General features: G+C 53.4%; 1 protein-coding gene across 11 annotated transcripts in view; it reads left to right on the top strand.

Moving 5' to 3' along the window:
* Window positions 1-1212: 1212 nt before the first annotated feature.
* Window positions 1213-18572, top strand: part of MPRIP (myosin phosphatase Rho interacting protein) — a 92875-nt gene continuing 75515 nt past the window's right edge. For 5 of the 11 annotated variants that reach the window (XM_070389645.1, XM_070389644.1, XM_070389648.1 and 2 more), the window contains exon 1: window positions 1215-1654. In XM_070389645.1, the coding sequence (XP_070245746.1) occupies window positions 1532-1654 (123 nt within the window). In that variant the 5' untranslated portion in view covers window positions 1215-1531. Of the gene's footprint in view, window positions 1655-18572 lie in introns of all 11 variants that reach the window. The other 6 variants (XR_011467969.1, XM_070389643.1, XM_070389650.1 and 3 more) reach the window with 3 other exon arrangements.

Raw genomic sequence — 18572 nt, 5'->3', positions numbered from 1 at the left:
TGTGGATCGTGGATCCACCTTTCTTCAGCTCCCTTTGGAGGGAAGTATTGTCTTACACTGACTTGAAATCCACCTCCCTGCGATGTTCATCGGATGCTCAGTGGAAAAGTACACAGCCCTGGAAGCATCTGCTGCTTCTGAAACCTTCCATTCCCTAAGCAACAGCTGCTGTCCCCGCCACTAACACATGCTTCGGTGTCACCTCCTCTGTGAGGCGAGTTGGCTCACCCCCCTGTTTGAAAACTCCGGTGGTGGACTCCTGACTGCCAGCAGAATGACCTTTACCCGTCGGAGCTTGAAACCCGAGGTCCAGGCTGCCAGCCCCATCCCGTCCGGCTCCTTCCTCCCTTACCCCATGCCCTCCCAACCTCTCACCTTCTGCTTGGATTTTCCCTCTTCCCTGAAGCCACCCCTGATCTCCCCGAGGAGCCCCCTCTCTGGGCTGCTGAGCCTTCGCCTGCGCCCCCTTTACAGTCTTCGCCAAGCGGTCTTTTGGTTAGGAGGCTGGAGAGTGGACGACTGGAGAGGGAGTTGGCCCGCCTAGCACAGCGACCCCTCCCTCCCCCAGTGACTTCGGGCCTTAATTTCCTCCAGCACGTCATGGGGGCAGGAATGCCTGGCTCAGTAGCTGGCATCGCGTCAGCCCTCACTAATCTCCCGCAATAGAACTGACAGCTCTTCCAGGCTGACGCCTCTTAGTCACCCCCTCGAAACCCTACCTCCCTCTCGTTAACTTCTCCGCTCCTTAGTATCCGCCCACGTAAAATGTGGATGGGGAGGCTGTGAGTCTCGCGCATATCAAGTACTTGGAACTGTATGGAGCCTTACTGACCGCCACGCGGGGCCCGCGCCCAGTGGGTGTCAAACTAATCCTCTCCGCGTGGGCGCGCGACCGCGAGGTTGCAGGAGCTGTTTGTGGAGCCGGCCGGTAGGCCCCTCTCTTCCCCGCCCCTCCCACAGGCCCCGCCCCGCCTTCAGGCTCCGCCCCCGCAGCTGTCAGGCCCGGCGGCCGCGCGCCCGTCCACCAAGCCTGAACGCCCCACCACTCCCCGCCTTCCTCCGCCTACACACAAGTTACCTTGCGCCAGGCCGCCTGCTGTCCCTCCCCCGACTCCCATTGGCTAGAGGGTTTCTTTGTTAGCCGGGAGGTGGAGCTGCCATTGGTCCGACGAGGCGCCGATCGCGCCGGGACGCGGGCCCGCCCCGCGCGCTGCCCCGCCCCGCGCGCTGGCCCGTCGCCTCCTCGCGCGCGCCCGCCGCCCTGGAGTGCGCCCGGCGCTCCGCTCCCCTTCGCTACGGCTGCGGGCGCCGAGGGCTGCGCGGGCACCAAGCGCGGGGACCGGCGGGGCAGTGGGAGCGGGAGCGGGCGCGCGAGGCCGCGTCCATGGGCCCGGGGTCGGCGGGCGGCGGCGGCGGCGGCGGCGCGGGCGGGCGGCTAGGGCCGCGCGCTCTCTGAGGCTCTGGCCTGCGTGCGCGGCTGGAGGCGGCGGCCGGGGATGCGGCGGCGCCCGGCCTGAGCCCGCGCCCGGCCATGTCGGCGGCCAAGGAGAACCCGTGCAGGAAATTCCAGGCCAACATCTTCAACAAGAGCAAGTGTCAGAACTGCTTCAAGCCCCGCGAGTCGCATCTGCTTAACGACGAAGACCTGACGCAGGTGAGCGGGCGGGGCGGACAAAGCGGCGCCCGCGGGACGAGCGGCGCCCTCCGCTCGCTGCCCGGTGACTCATGCGTTTCGGCGGCTCGGGGCGCCCGGCCGAGCGCGGGGAACAAAGCGCGGGGCCGCTTGCGGCCGTCCGGCTCCGCGCCCCCCCATCTCTCGCCGGTGGCTCCGGGCGGGGGCGGCCTGGGTCCGGGTCTCGCTCCGGACGCGACCCCGGGCCGCCGGCAGGAGGGGCTCGCGGCCTCCCCGCCCCCAGAGTCGCAGCTCCCGGCCGCGTCCCTCGTCCCCGGGGGGCTTCGCAGGCTTCGGCGGCGGAAACCCGCCCACAGCGCGGCGCCGGGCCGTCCCGCGTGCCCGGGCGGGGTTACTGGGACGGCCGGCCTCCGGAGCTGGGCTCTGCGGCCCGGCGCGAGCACTCCCGCTTCCTGGGCCGTCGTGCCCCCACGCGGCCTCTCCCCGGCCCCCATCTCCTCGAGGTCTCCCTGGTCTCTCTGTGCGGGGTTGGGAGCTGACCTCGTCGCGGCGGCTCCATCCACCGGCTCACCGCTTTCCAGTGGCCGGGGTGGGCCGTTTCTCTCGCTGCGGAGTGGGTGGCCTGGCAGGGATGACGGCACGGGACCCGCCGCCGTCCCCAGCGGCCAGGAAAAGACTCCCGTTACCGAGACTCCACACCCGGGGCGGCAGAGTCAGAGCGTCAGGACCTCAGGGCCCACTCCCGGTGGTGAGTGGGCTTCTAAGGGACATGCCCTTCTCTCCACCGGACTCCTCGCCCGGGGAAGCAGTTCCTGTGACGATGAGGGTCCTGGACCAGGACTCAGGAGACCGAGCTTCTTAGGCTTGCTGTCACTGGCAAGTGTGTGACCTTGAACAAGTCCGTTTGCTCGGTATAGTTTCATTTCCTTCTCCATAAATTGGGAGCAGGACTCTTACCTCACCAGGCTGTTATGAAAAGCGGCGTGATACCTTAGTAAACTTTTTCCTTTTACAGCTTAAAAAACAAACAAGAATCACCTGCAGAACAGTAAACTTGAATTTAGAAAGTTTCTGGTCTTGGCAAGGGTTATTCTGAGAGTTTTCTAGTTATTCTAGACAGCTGCTTAAATTGAGTGTTTACACCTCAAAGGGCTTGTTTTCTGATTCTTAAGCTTAGTTGAACTGGAATGAAATCTGCATATTTGAAATGTATCTGTTTAAAAAATGCTGATTATTAATTGATTCGTGGGTGGATGTTGCAAATTTAAAAGTACCTTAATCTTGCAGTGTATTCACAGTTGAACTGTAGGTTTTGAAATAGGCCTGGGCCCTCCCAGGCACAAGTGGAATGGTAGTTTCTGAAATGATTGGGTTATTTGTGCCTGGAGGGATTACGCCAGGCTTCTACCTCCTGGGATCTTTCAGGAAGAAACTGCTCTTGAAAAGAGGAGGGAGACTTAGGGCGGTTGCCAACAGCCTTAGCTGCTGCTCCCTGCATCCGGCCCCCCCCCCCCCCCCATCCTCATGGCTCCATTAGGAAACCTCAGCCAATCGGTTCCCATCAGTCTTCCCCAAGTCCTTGCTTCCTGTTGCCCCTCCCGCCCCGGGCTTATTTTAGACCGTCAAGGCTGGAAGATAGATTAGGGATCATCGAGGCTACCTCCTCTTTAAGGCGTTTATCCGTTAGTTGTTCTCCTGTGCATTTCTCTGCATACACACGGAGTCAAGTACAGTGAAAAAATCTTTTTTAACCTAAACTGTGTGCATTTTTGCTCTGCCACATAATTTTTTTTCTCTCTTCTTGATGATGTCTTGTAGCCATTTTCATGGTCATACATATCAGTATACCAAACTTGTTTTGCATTTTATATCGTCAGGGATGTACCATAGTTTAACCATTACCTTATTGCTGGGCAGCAAGGTTCCTTACTGGTTTTGTTGTTATAGATAGTGAATGCTTCAATGAACAGCTTTCTAACTGCTTTTGGGTATGTGTGTGCGCACCTGCACACGCACAAGTGCAGGTATTTCTCTGGGGGAAGATCTGTAAAAATAGAATGAGTGAATTGATATAAAATATATTAAATACATACATATATTTTTTCCAGGTAATCATCAAATTGTCTTCCGGAAAAGACTGTATATCTTATCATTGCCACGACTGGGTATTATCAAATGATTTAGTTCTATAATAATTTCCCAAGTTACCAGTGAGGTTAAGCCTCTTTTAATAATATTTGTTGGGTATATTTTGTTTCTTTTGTGGATTTTCATATTATTTCCCCATTTCTCTATCAGGTTAGTCCCCCCCAACCCCTCATCCCATTGAGTTGTGGGAGTTTTCTGTATATATTCTAGGTCAGGAGTCCACAAACTTTCTGTAAAAGGTCAGATAGTAAATATTTCAGCCTTGTGGGCCATAGACCTCTGTGGCTACTATGGAGCTCTGCCACTGTACAACAAAAGCCGCTGTGTGAAGCTGCTATAGACAAGATGTAACCTAAGGGGTATGGTTGTTTCCAGTAAAACTTCATTTACAAAAACAGGCAGTTGGGAGGATTGGCCTGGAGCCATGGTTTGCTGACTCCCACTCTAGGTACTAATTTGGTACCTGGGTCGTCTTGTGGCGTGCAGGCTTCTACAGCACGCAGGCTCAGCGGTTGCAGTACCTGTTATATACTGTGTTTAAGTGAATGTAAGGTGTTTTCCTCTTTTTACATGTGTGTGTTAGTCGCTCAGTTGTGTCTGACTCTGTGACCTCATGGACTGTATGTAGCCTGCCAGGCTTCTCTGTCCATGGAACTCTCCAGGCAAGAATACTAGAATGGGTTGCCATATCTTTCTCCAGGGGATCTTCCGGGACAGGGATTGAACCGGGGTCTCCCACACTGTGGGCAGATTCTTTACCTTCTGAGCCACCTGGGAAGCCTTTATATGGTAGTTTTAAATATGAATGCAGTTAGGTTTCCATGTTTTCCTTTATAGTTTGTAGTTTTAATGTCATGCTTATAAAGGTTTTATTTCCAGCATTATAGAATAGCCTCTAATATTTTCTCTAATATAAGTAAGCAAATATTATTTTTATGCTTAACTTTGTTTGTGTTTTTTGGCCACACTGTGTGGCTTGTGGGAATCTTAGTTCTCTGACGGGGGGATCGAACCTGGGCCCTTGGCAGTGAAAGGAGCATGGTGTCCTAACCACTGGACCTCCAGAGAATTACCTGTGCTTAGCTTTTTAACCCATTGGGTTTGTGTTGTAGGAAGATAATAATTCTGGCTAAAGGCAGAAGCTGTAATAGATGCTCTTGAAGAAGTCCAGGTAAATGTCTGTAAAGGTCTTCTCCAGGTCAGTGCTGACACTGGGAACAAGACATTGGTAGTCGATCAGAGGTGGGAATTGAGGAAACCTGATTGGGTAAAAGTACCTTTAACGGCAGTTGAGAATAGCAGATTTGGAGTAGATTTGGGGGAGTAGGGAATTCCCGAGTAAAAAAAGCAGTACATTTGACTTCAAGGAGGTGGAGGTCCAATATGGTCCTTAGGTGGAATCACCTACTTAGGTAGTTGTTTAGAGCTGGAGGAGGGGTTGAGGCCCGGTGGGAATTCTGATGTCATAGAAGTGAATGGAGTTGCTCATGAGGCTGTGTAGAGTGAAACGAGAGGGGGGAGGCTTGTTGGTCAGTGGGAGCAGCAGGTCTGGAACTGAGGGGTCTTGGCTTCCGGGTCCTCGTGCCAGCCTGGGTTCCTGGGGCTGTTGGCTGGATGTCTCCCTCTCCAGCTGACTTGTGCACCATTAAGCACGGCTGTTTGTGAAAGAAATCACCAAACTTCAGTTCTGGTCCCTGGTCTAGCACTGTTTTGGGACCTTGGCTGGGTTGTCTCTCTCCAGGAGAAAGAGGAGGTTGGTCTTGGTCTTTCCTAGCTCTTCAGCCCTCCTGTGTCTTCCCTCAGCCCTCTAGTCTAATTCTGCCCCTTGCTGCGCTCGTACTCCAGTGCTGGGGCCGCTGGGGCCTCTGGGGCATTGGGGTAGCAATCCCAGACATGGAGGTGGGTAGACCAGGCCTTGCTGTCCTTGTGAATCATTTCACCAGTCAGTTCATCATTTCTCTTCTGTGACTTTCTTAGATGTTCCAGGGTATGGAACTTCTTTATTTGACTTAACATTTATCTCAGAAACAACGGAAAGATTTCATGCCCACCCATTTTAGAAGATTTGTGATTATTCAGCTTGGTAGATAGTTTGGTAAAGGGTGTGTCAGAAGTCCCAGACCTTACAAATGACCAAACAAGCACATGAAAAGTGGTTAATATCATTAGTCATTAGGGAAATGCAAATTGAAACCACAATGAGGTACCACTTCATACCCACCAGGATGGCTGTAGAAGAAAAAGGGAAAGTGTTAAGTGTGGTGAAGATGTGGCGAAGTTGGAGCCCTCGTGCGTTGTTTCTGGGAGTGTAAAATGGTACAGTTGCTGTGGGAATCAGCTTGGCACTTCCTCAAAAGAATCAGCACGTGACTCAGTGATTCCATTCCTAGTATATACCCAAAAGAATTGGAAACAGGTATTCAAACAAATAGTTTTATGCCTATGTTTCTAACAGCACTATTTACAATAGCTGAAAGTAGCACCAACCCAAGTATTCATCAGTGGACGAACAGAGAAATTATTGTCTGTCCATACACTACAGTATCATTCAGTTATAAAAAAGGGATGAAGTAATGAGACGTGCTACAACATGATTGACCCTCAAAAACTGATATTAAGTGAAAGAGTCAGACACAAAAGGTCAAATACTGTATGATTGCGTTGATATGAAATGTCCACAACAGGTAAATCTGTAGAGACAGAAAGCAGATTAGTGGTTGCAAGCGTTCTGGTTAGAGGGGAACAGGGCATACCTGCTGATGGGATCAAGGTTCTGTTTTGGAGTGATCTTAGACAGAGAAGCTGTTTGCCCAACACTATGTACTAAATGCCACTGAACTGTTCTGTTGAAAGTGGTTAATTTCATGTGATGTGAATTTTGTCTCAATAAAAAAAGTTCAAGAATCACACACACACACAAATCCTAAACCTGCCCTCTGCTTCTAGTGTCTCTGGAGTGAGTATCTGATTGTTTTGTTTCTAGAGTCTAGGGATTGGCAAATACTTTCTTAAAGGGCCAGATAATATTTTCAGCTTTGTAGGACCACAGGCAAAATTGAGGCATTTAGGTACGTACTTATATAACCATTTTAAAATGTAAAAACCATTCTTGGTCTCGGGACCTTAAGAAAAAGTAACCAGTGGGCTAGACTTGGCCTCTGGAGTGAGCATACATAGCTTTCCAACCCCCAACCCACTGCCCCTCACCCTCTGCCCCCCCCCCCCCTTAGACCAGCCCTGTCCAGTAGAACTGTAATGCAAGCCAGATAGGTAATTTAAAATTTTCTGGTTGCCACAAAGTAAAAAGAAACAGGTGAGATTAATTTTAATTATATTTAACCTAATGTATCTAAAACATTAATTACTGTTTCAACATGTAAACATGCTGTTACCTGCACTTTACCTTACAGCACCTGGTCCAGACTAGCCTCATTCCAAGTGCTCAGTGTCCACGTGTGGCTGGCTGTTGTCTACAGTGATGAATGGGGCGGCTCTGGCTGCAGTGGCCTGGCCCACAGCTGGGTTCTTGAGACCCTCCGGGGAAGCCCAGGGTGGGAAGGCTGTGCCTGTGGATTTTTCCTCCTCAGCTCGCGTTCAGAGTCCTGGAGCTACAAAAAGAGTATCAGCTGGGACTGACGCTCTTACCTGCATCCCCTCATGGTGTGTTTTTGCCAACTTCAGGGGTTCTTTCTTTGAAAGTCACTTTTCTTTTGGTGACTCCTTTTACTGTACTCGAGAGCTCTGGGCTCTGGTTCCTACTGCCCAGCAGGGCAGAGGAGAGCAGGGTGCTGGCTGGCCCGGGCTTAGTAGACACCTGCTGTGGGGAGTGAGTGGGAGCCCAGGGTGGGTGGTGGGGGCACGTGGAGGTGGGGTGCCTGCGCCGGGCACCACCCTCTGTGTTTGCTCAGTGCTCTGCGGCTGCCTCCTCGTTGCTTCCCCAGCCTTCTAGCCTGCTGCTTGACCCTTCTTTCTGAGTTCTTGTTCCCTTGCCATGCAGAAGGGCTGCAATGGAAGACCTGTGTTCTGTTCTTGGCACAGACCTTGCAGGGTGACCCAGAAAGGTCACCTGTGTTCTCCTGGCCTCAGCTTCCCACCTCTAAAGCCATTGCCCACATTTTGTTCTCAGGAGTGGTCTAGTTCTCTAACGGAATGGATGGAGAGTACTGACCAGGCCTGTGGAGGCCACCATCTCCCTTTGTGGTAATTAATATTCCAGAAAGGATGCCAAGGGCCTCTCCTGTGGGGAACAGCCTTTGTTTGGGCTCTCTCCAGATCACTGGCACCCTGATGCTGTTTAGCTGAAATAAATTTGACTTGGAATACTTATCTTTAAGTTGTTACCAAGTTGCCATCTAGACGTGAAAAAAGAGCCTTGAGCCAGGGAGGAGAGGCTGGAGGGAACTGCGCTTCTGCTGCCTTCACCCTCGTGCTGTGGGCGGCGGGCAGGACACGGGGAGGAGGGGGAGCGCTGGGGGCTGGTTTCGAAGCAATTAATCTGAGAAAACAGGCTTCCTTTATCCTTGAAAACTTACTCTCTGAGCATCACTTTCCCATCTGAGACAACATGGTTGAACCAGGTCAGCAGTTTTCAAACTTTAAATTGCAGCACCTTTTACTCAAAGGAGTCTCGTACAGAAGCATGTATGAAGCCGGAGAAGTGACATGGTTCTGGGCGACAGGCGGTTGGCACGTGGCCTCTCAGCCGTTTGTTTGTTTCTCACACATGGGCCCTCCAGTTGTTTCTGAGAGTACGAGGGGCAGGTTTGAAGCCTCTGCCTGAGATTTTGTGGTCCCTTTGATTTTAGCAGTGAGGGCTCTGTGAAGCGGTCTGGGCTCTTTCACAGCTGCCCTGTGGCTGGGACCCCCAAACGCCCAGCTCCACTGATCTTATGTTCTCACTTCCTTTGGGGGCAGGAGAGCCAGAGGCTTGGCATTTTGTCTCTGGAGACTGGACTAGACTCTTCCAAACCACTTGCTGGTTTCCTCAGGGTCATCCCAGTTCACATGAAACCATAGCCTGATTCTTGCCTGAAACCTGTAACCCTTCTGGCTCCTTCCTCCCCTCGCTCAGCTTGGTGTGTGTGCTGTGCTGAATGGTGTCCTGCCCCCAGGCTTGGGGTCAGCTTGCACTGAGGGTGAATGGACAGGCCTGTGCAGTCCTCCTGAGCCTGCATTGCCCTGGATCCGGTGTTGTGAGTACCATGACCTCCTTCCACTGTCTTCAGCTGGGGAGGCGAGCAGGGCTGGGGGCAGCATGGCCGCCTATGGAGTAGGGACATGGAGAACCGGTCAGGGTTAGGTTAGATCAGCCTGAGGTCACTGAGCTGCCTAGGGATGGGCTGTGTTCCACCTGGTTCCCATGCCAGCTTATATGCGGCCAGGAGCCCGGCCTCCCTTCTCCTGGGAAGGCCACTGTGACTTGTTAACCTGTTAAGGTTTCAGTAGGAGGCCGAGGTCTGCAAACTAAGTTGAAGCTGTTTAATGGACTTCTAATTCCTACCCCAAGGAGAAGGGGCCTGAGGGGCTGGTTGATCCCCCCACCCTTAAGCAGGTGAAGGATTGTCCCCGTTAGCAGATGGAGCCACTGAGACCCAGAGAGGTTCAGCCTAGGTCACAGGAAGGCCAGTGTGGAGTTTTCAGAGTTCTGTTTGCCCACTCTGTCAGAAAGCAAATGTTAACCTTTCTGTCAGAGACAGGGCCTTGCCCTGACTTGGATTCCTTAGTTGGTGGGGGGCATAGGAAGGGCAGAGCATTTCGCAGGTCCTAACATCTCAGCTTTGGGGTATTGCACATCTCCTGGACAGGCTGCTGGCCTGTTGGAGTGACCACACCTTTGGTGAGCCTTGAACGGGAAGCACTGTTTTCCCCTGAGGATTCCGAATCAGGAAGTAGTTGTGTCCTTGATCTCCAGATCCTAAAGCCCTAGTTGGAACAGGGAGACTCCATGTTCTCTCCCCTCCCAGTGTCCTGGTGTGCAGCTCAAGGGGCCAGGCAGGGGAGCAGCTGCTGAGAGTCCCAGGAGAACCAGAGAAAGAGTCCAGGTCCCCCGGGTGCTACTCTCAGAGCCTCTCTACCTTAGCTGGCGGGTCTTCTGCTTGGGGACCGCTCTGACCTACAAATCTGACACAGTCCCACTTTTAGTTCACACGTGCTCGGGTAAGGGAATGGGAGGGTTGAGGACGGGGGCTTTCAGCTCGGATTTGGGTCTTATGCTGCTTAAGCAACTTAGCAACTTACTCAGACTCTAAGTGTCTGCATCCTCCCTCTGAAAATGGGGGCTGCAACAAGACCCACGTCTGGGTGCCTGTGAGGATGGGGTTGCAGGAAAGAGCAAGCCTCAGCTCTGTAAACGCCTGAGTGTGTGGTGGGCACATGGTGACCCCGAGAGGGGACCTGCCTCTGTGATGAGATTCTGCGGCATGGCTGCCCTCAAACTCTGTCTGTCTACCTGGTGCCCACACAACAGAAGCCCAGGCTGCCCCTCTCTTGTGAGCTGCTTGGCACCACTTAGCAGCTGCCCTACATCAGCCCCTAGGGATTGGAAGGACCATAGTCCGTTTGCTTGTGTGGGTTTGATTTTCAGAACATGTTTAAGTGTGAAGAGTGAACCAGTATTAAGAATTTTTAGAGTATAAGAAGCGAAGAGGCAGGGCTCCCCTGGTGGTTGGTGGCTAAGACTCTGTGCTTCCATTGCACGAGGCACAGGTTCTGTCCCTTTAGTCAAGGACCTAAGATCCCACATGCTGCTCTGTGTGGCAAAAACAACAATGACAAAACTGGAGAGGCCAGGTACGTTGGACTAAGACCTACCACTGGAGGGTGTGGGCTGCTCCAGAGGCCAGCAGCCGGGACAGTAGGCACCCCTGAGCACCTGCCGAGCCCAGAGAAATGCACACTGTCAGTCCCAGGAAGGGCAGTTGTTTAGTCGAATGGCAGTGGCACGCCCCAATTTCAGAAGTCACTTCGTGTGGAACTGTCTCAGTTGCCGTGAGCAAGGTGGCAGAGGGTTAAGAGAAGCTGCTTATCCTTCAGGTGCCCCTGGGAACAGTTGTCTGGGAATCCAAGCTTGTGCAGTGGGCCTGGGTGAAAGGGCCGGAGGAGCATAGAGAGCAGCAGCCGGGCCTGGTACTGAGTCGCTGGGCAGTGAGCAGGAGATTGGCCCAGGCCCTTGGGTCACCAGCTTCGATAACTCGCCTCAGCTGGCAGGTGGGTCCTCTGGCTTTCTCCCCCACTGCCCCACATCCTTTAGGGATCACACACTCTTTCAGGGCGTGGAGCCTTCTGCCAAGGGCACCCTTCTGTGGGGTCTAAATGAGCAGACGTGGCTCCCTGTGAGAGTTTGCAGTCTAGCTTGTCAACAGGCAGGTGCCATCTCGGCAGACAGCCCGTTGACTCTCATCCCTACATCTCCCTTCCCTCCTGGAAACCTGTGAGCTTAGGGTTTTCTTCCTGGGAATGGAGCCAGCGTACCGGCCACATAGGCGTCTCTGGTGTGGTTTTCTATACTTAGGTGGAGGAGTAGTTGATGTGCTCTGGGATTATTTTCTGTGGCAGTGGTGGGATTCAGAGCTGACAGTAATTGCTGTGTGCCCAGCCACTGCTAACTCATTTACATTCACGGCAGCCTTATGAATTAGACAGATAAGAAAACTAAGATGGAACGAGGTCCTGGAACTTGCGCAGACAGTCTGACCTGGACCCTCCTCCCAGGGTTCCCAAACGGACCTGAGTGGGTTCAGGCCAGCCTTCTGGACCTTAGGTCTCTGGCCCTGTGTGGCCTCTGGCCCCTCACGTCTGGGACCTGCCCTGCCGGAGTGTGTGTGTGCTGGGAAGGGCGGAGTGGAGGCGAGGCTTGGGCTGAACTTGTTACATTTCCTGTCTCTCTCTTACTTCCTTTCATCAGACTCTCCTGTCCTACCTGTCACTTTATAGGAAGCACTGCTTTTTGAGGGACAGGGTGTGACTTTTTCCTGCAAAACCATTGGCTCCAAAATTTGTCCCATGCATTCCTCCCTTTGCCACAAATGGCGTCATGTTCCAAAAATCCTGTGGCCACGGGCTCCTAGTCAAGCCCAAACAGGGAAGGGGTTTTTTAAAGTGTTCCTTTCCCCTCTTCCTCCAGCTGCTGCAGTCCAGGGAGGAGGCCTGGGCACGGACTGGACTTGTAGGGCATGTGTGTGGGCAGAGGGGTGAGCAGGAAGCTGAGCTGGGGAATGAGGGGTGGTGGCCAGCAGGCTGGTGGCTGCGTGCCCTCCCATCTTGGGGCCTGGGATCCAGTGAGCTCTGTATGTGAGTTTTTGGTTTTTTTTTGTGGTAAAATTCATGAAATGTAAAATTAATAATTTTAAAGGGTACAGTTCACTTGGATTTAGCACATTCACAATATGCTAAATTCACCAGTACTCTGTAATGTAAACATCTCATCACGATATGCTAAAGTCACCAGCACTCTGTAATGTAAACATCTCATCACACCAAAAGAACATCCATTACTACTGAGCAGCTTTATCCCACTTCCCACCCCCATCCTCAACAGCCACCAGTCTGCTTTCTGTCCCTACAGATTTACCTATTCTGGATATTTCATCAAAATGGAATTGTAGAAATTGTCACCTTTTGTTGGGCTTTTTGCACCGAGCATGTTTTCAGAGTTCACGCGGTAACACGAAATCAGTGTGTACTGCTTGTTTCTGGATGAATATTGCATTCTATGGCATAGAACATTTTGTTTATGTCTGTCTGTAGATGGACACTTGGGCTGTTCTGCCTCTGGCTGTTGTGAATCGTGCTGCTGTGAACACACATCTGTCTGACTCCTCAGCTCTTCAGGGTGGAGACTGGCTTGTGGGGGTATTGCTGGGTCCCGTGGAGATCTGCTGTGAGCTACACTGGGAAGCACCTCATCGGGCACGGGCCAGACCTCAGCACTGTGGACAGTGGGGTGCAGGGGCAGAGATGGCATGGGCGGGCGGAGGAGTCCAGGATGAGGACCTGGAGGGGCTGTGCCTGTGTGCAGGAGCAGCCAAGGCCACCCCCTGCCCCAACCTCCGTTCCCTCCTGAAGATCCTGTTGAGCAGGAGCTAAGCTGGGGCTTCAATGTCCTGGGGTCGGGGGCCATGGGAGCTGAAGGCCAGGCGATGCAGGGAGATGCTGGTGCACCCCTGAATGGCGAGGTGTTGGGAAGCTGCTGGGAGCTAGTCGCCAAGGGACTTGGGGTCAGTTAGACAGCTGTTGTTTACTTCTTTGATCTCTCTTAAAGGATTTTTAACAACGGTCACCAAAAAGGGGAAACAACCCCAGTGTCATCAGTAAACAAATGTGGTCCATCCACACAACGGAATGTTATTTGGGCATGAAAAGGAGTGAGACAAGCACCCATTATAGCACAGCTGAGCTTAGAAAGCATACACTCAGTGAGTGAAGTCAGGCACAGAAGACCATGTGTTACCCGATTCCGTTCGTGTGAAACGTCCCTATTAGGCAACTTTGTGAAGACGTAAAGCAGGTTAGTGGCTGCTGGGGACCCTGGGGGAGGGTGTGTGGGAATGACAGCTAAAGTGCACACGGCTGCTTTTCCAGGGTGACGAGCTGTTCTAGACTTGGTGGTGATGGATGCAATACAAACCTGAATTTGTATTGAATTTTACACCTGTTGTACAACAGAGGAGTTGTATGGTACGTGAATTATGCCTCAAAAAAGTATGTTGTTACAAAAATAACCCAAAGCCATTATTATCCCCATCTCAGTTTTGGTTTCTGCTTGTTGTTTGGTCAATAAGTCGTGTCTGACTCTTTTGCCACCCCGTGGACTATATATAGCCTGCCAGGCTCCTCTGTCCATGGGATTTTTCCAGGCAAGAAGACTGGAGTGGGAAGCCATTCCCTTCTCCAGGGAATCTTCCCAACCCAGGGATCAAACCCACATCTCCTGCTTGGCAGGCGGGGTTTTTGCCAGGAAAGAGCCACCAGGGAAGCCCAGCCCACATTTTGCCAAGCCATTATTTGACATCTTTGTTTCCTGTATTTTTGTCATTTTTGGCTTGGCATTTGCTGCCCCATGTGTAGCTAACGCTGCAGATTCCACCTCCGTCCTCTGCTCCATCCTAGTTACCCCAGGTCCCCAGGAGCGTGTTGGACTGCCACGGCATTGGCCTTGCTGTGTCGCACCCACGTGTGCACATCTGCACACACAGCTTGGGGCTCGGCTGTGGTCAGGTGTGTGGCAGCAGTGTGGATGTGTTCTGTGCTGAGAGCAGTTGGCGTTCGGGTGATTGTTTCATCAGGTATTTGTTGTCTCTGCCTCTGTCCTGTGCTACTTCTGATTTGGCCGCAGGGTAGGCCTGTCAGAGGATTCTCGGGCGTAGAGCTCTGAGGAGGGCCCCAAAGGCTCCAGCCGCCTGGCCGTTTGGGATGCGCCCCCCACCCCCCGGGAACCCCACTCTGTAACGTGCTCCCAGGGAGGGGGCGGCACTGTGTGAGAGGCTCTGCTGCTGCTGGGAGGAGCGTGGGGCTCCTCACATGCCAGCTGGCCTCCCTGACCTCCATCTCTGCCATTGGCCTGTGCTTGCTTCTCATGGAGGTCTCTTCCACATCCTTCCTCGCTGCTCCCTGCTGCCGAGGTCCTTACCCTTAGCTCCACGATTTGTGTCTTTGTCTCATTGTAGGTATTCTCTGTGGCTCTGTTGTCTTTGCAACCTGACTTTTAGCAGCAGAGATGTGTAAACTGCGTTTCTTGTAAGTTTCTTTCTTTAGGGCCATGTGTCCTGGTGTAATTAGTAGGCTCCCTGCTCATTTCCCAGAGTGTCCCAATTTGGATGCTAAATGGATGGAGTTGCTCTACTTATGAGGCTCTGCTTTTTCTGGGCGGAGGTGGGAGCCCGTGCTTGCACTTCTGTCTTTGTGTGCACAGATAGGAAAGACTCCTTCTGAGGAAGAGCCTCATGGCCTCTGTCCGCTCCCTAAACCCCTTCACAGCCCTTGGTGCCTGGCCATGCCAGGTGGACAGCTCCATGGAGGGTGGCTTGTGGTCCATCCTGTGGTGAGCTCCTTACAGGGACCACGAATCAGGACTCCACGCAGATCCCAGGCCTCAGGTGGAGGGATGTCTGGGGAGGCCCTAGTGACAGGGTCAGGACTAGACCCCCAAGGAGAATACCCACTGGGTTCGTGCATCCTGCTGGGGTGGCGCCAGCTTTACTCCTGGGAGTGGCTCACTGATGTGGCCTCGGCCTCGCCTTGTCCCGCCCTCGCCTCTGTGCGTCCAGAGGTTAGAGGCACGATACGGGAGGTGGCCTTGACTCACACTTGTTGAGACACTGCGGTTTCCTTGTATGTGAGATGAGGAAGAGTGGTACAGAGTGCGTGAGTGAAGTGGCTGGTGCAGTGACCTGCCTTGCAAGTCGTGGGTGTTGACTGTTGGCACTGGGGAGTAGGACGGCTGGGTAGCAGAGCAGACTGAAGGGCATCTCGGAAAGCCTGCCCACGCGCCCACTCGATGCAGCGTGCATCCTTAGGGCCACTCACCTCGTGGCTCCCTTTTCTCAGAAGCCACACTTTCTTTCACCCTAGGTCCTGATGGTGTTGAATCGGGTGCAGGGGCTGCCCCGCGATTGTGCTCGTCTTGGCAGTGGCCAATGATCCTCTGCTGGCTTTCAGAGGCAGATGACATGCCCGGGAAGCTCATGCCGGCAGGTGTGCCCACGTGGAGGAGTGTAGTTTGGGTCTGGAACTGAATGGCCGTAAAGCAGCAGGACAGTGTTCTCTGCTGAGGGCTTGAGACCCTTGGACGTGTCTTAGAGACGAGTCCCAGCACAGTGGCCCACGATGTGTTGGGAGGAGAAGCCTGAGGTGGGATCTGCAGGGATGGCTGACCGGTTGCCCTGGTAGGTTTGCTCTAAGTGAGAAGCCCACGCGCCTGGGGTCTTGCTCTAGTGGCTTGTGGGGGGGTGTGCTGACCCAGGTGTGGGTCAGGCAGGTGGGACAGGCCTCCCGCTGCGGTCTGCCTAGATGGAGTGTTCTTTCTCAGGTGGCCGGGACAAGGTGAGGGCGAGGCTTCAGGCTGACCTGGACGTGTGCCCACATTTTGTGTTACTGATTTACCTCCACATGTCCCAGAAAAGACAGGCGACCTCAAAATCTCCTGTGATTTACATGCTCATAAAGATAGCCAGACAGCTGCTACCCAGGCATCATTTCTCCTTTTGGAATAGAAATGCAGAAGATATCGAAAAACCTGTTTGCTATGAGCGCATGGAAGCGTTTCCACAAAAACTTGGGGAAAAGAAGAGCAGGGAGCCAACCTCAGAAGCACTTAGCTTCAGTCTACAAACATCCCATCCTCGGAGCATTCGCTAGATCCTCACCTCAGGCCTCTGTGCAGCTCCTCATCCTCCAGCTTGGCCCAGGAATGCCCCTGAGCTGGGACGCTGGCCCCCACAGTATGGGTCTGTCTTCAAGGCTGTGTGGGACCGCTATCCTTGAAGAACTTTCATGAGGCTGGTGCTTGGAGCTGACATGTCCAGCCTTGTGTGAGGGTGCCTGTGTGGGGTTCGCATGCTTTGCCCCGCCTGACTCAGGCATCCTGGGGTCCCCTCTGGGCTGGCCTTGGATGCTCTACAGCCCTCCCTACCACGCTGTTCTGGGGCCGTCTCGCGTGCCAGGTCCACTCGGGCTCATTCCCCTGAGCACTGCTGGCCCTAAGCCCCGCCCCGGTTTGGTTTGAGCTCCAAACCCATGCCGAGTTGCTGCTCTGTGCTGTCTCTTTAGGCGCCGTGTCTGGCTGTGGGATTGCCAGGGAGGAGCAGGGAGACGAGTTCTCTCCACGTGTGGCCGCCTGGCTGCTCCTAGAGTGCCGGCTTTCCTTTGTCGTCTCTGCTTTCTGTCAGGGCCACCATGGCGCACGTGGTGGTGGTGGGGATTGGATTCAGGAAAGGGAGGACATTTGGAGGCCAGCCTGTCCACGTGCTCCTCAGCTCTCAGCTTGTCCCTTGGTGTCGGGGATGGACAGGTTCCTCCTGGTGACTGGGCTCCGTGTGTGGAAGGTAGAGGTGTGGCCTGGGCTCACCCTGTCCTGGCTCGGAGGCCTTGCAGCAGCACCTGGAGGACAAGTGGGGAGCAGCTGAGTGCTGCCTCAGTGTGTCCACTGACTCACGTGTCAGGTGGCCCTGCTTTGCACTGGGCACCTTGCTGAACAAAGGTGGGATGTGAAAGCAGAAGGGCTGGAGATGGCGGGGGGGGGCTTGGAGAAGGGCCTGGGGGTAAGCAGGGCTTTGCTGCAGGGTGGGGTTTCCTCTCTGCAGAGGCCTGTGTATGCAGAGCCCCGAGGCCAGAAGACAGTTTTCTGTTCATGGGAGGTGTGAGTATGGGCACAGCTTGGAGGAGGGGAGCCCCAGTAAGTTCTCGGTGAGCAGCTGGCTCTGGGTCGGTTACTCTACTTGAAGGGACCTGCGTAGAGACGAGGGGTTACTCCTGCCCATGGAGGAGAGGTACTTGTGTGGGGGGCCTTTAGGATGACAGGGGTGGGAAGGTGGTACCCGCATTTCTGCATGGATGGTTGTGGGTGCCACACTGTGGGATGTGTCTGCTTTTCTTAGGGCCCCTTGTGCTCTGGGACAGGTGAAGCTGAGGGGGACAGAAGAGCGAGCTTTGTAGCCTGTCAGAAGTCTCTAACAAACGTCTCCTTTCTTTGAGCCTCAGATGGGCCCTGTGAAGCTGAGAGCCCAGCACGTAATGCCTGGACGCCGTAGGGCTGGTTGTGATTGGACAGCTGTGTCCAGAGGCCTGGATGTGTCCCACTTGGCCTGATGGAACCCAGGCCTGCCCCGGGAGGGTGGTGCAGGGGGAGGGGGATGAAGAAGCTCGCATGGTCCGGTCGATAGCCTTCAGAAATTGCGTGTGCCTGTGGCCTCAGGAGAAGCTGAGGCCATGGCAGGCTGCTTGGCCTGGGGCTGGCCCCTGTGGACTGCAGAAGCCTTCGTGGCTAAACCTCTTTGCTCTTGGGTTGCAGTGGATCCTCTTCTGGGGGGCATATGCCTGTGTGTGTGGAGCAAGTATCCGAAAGTAATAGGTTTTTGGTTTTTATTTTTAATTAAAATTTTTATTTTGAGACCATTGTAGTTTTGCATGCAGATGTAAGATACAATCCAGAGAGATCCTCTGTATTCTTTACCCAGTTTCCCTCAGTGGCTGCATCTTATGTTAATAAAACTACAGGGCATTTCACAGTCCTCCTGTCCTCTTACCTCTGCTGCCTCCTTAACTCCTAGCAGCTGCAAGTCTGTCTCCATGTCTAGAAATTCCGTATTTCAGACATGTTGTGTCAGTGGGATCGTACATCACGTAACCTCAGGGTTAACTTTTCCACTCACCCTAATTCTCTGGAGACTCATCCAAGTTGAGTATATCACCAATTGTTTCCTTTTAACTGCTGAGTAGTATTCCGCAGTGTGCATGGATTAACCACCCATTCGCTGAAGGACATCTACATTGCTTCCAGGTTTTTGTTGGCCTTTACAAATAAAAGAGACAGTAACCACTGACATACAGTTTTTGTGAAGTGTAAGCTTTTGTTTCTCTGGAATGTGTCCAGGAATGCAGTTCCTGGGTTATGTTGTAGTTGGGTGTTTGTTTGCTTATCTATGGCTGCTCTGGGTCTTGGTTGCTGTGCCCCAGCTTTCTCTAGCTGCTGTCAGCGGGGCTCCTCTTCCTTGCAGTGCTTGGGCTTCCCATTACTGTGGCTTCTCTTGTTGTAGAGCACCGGCTCTGGGTGTGCAGTTGTAGCACGTGGGCTCAG

Source organism: Bos mutus, chromosome 19, assembly GCF_027580195.1.
Source record: "Bos mutus isolate GX-2022 chromosome 19, NWIPB_WYAK_1.1, whole genome shotgun sequence".
In the NCBI taxonomy this organism is placed as follows: Eukaryota; Metazoa; Chordata; class Mammalia; order Artiodactyla; family Bovidae; genus Bos; species Bos mutus.
Note: the sequence above shows the minus strand (reverse complement) of the source record. Positions and strands in the feature narration are given on the sequence as shown.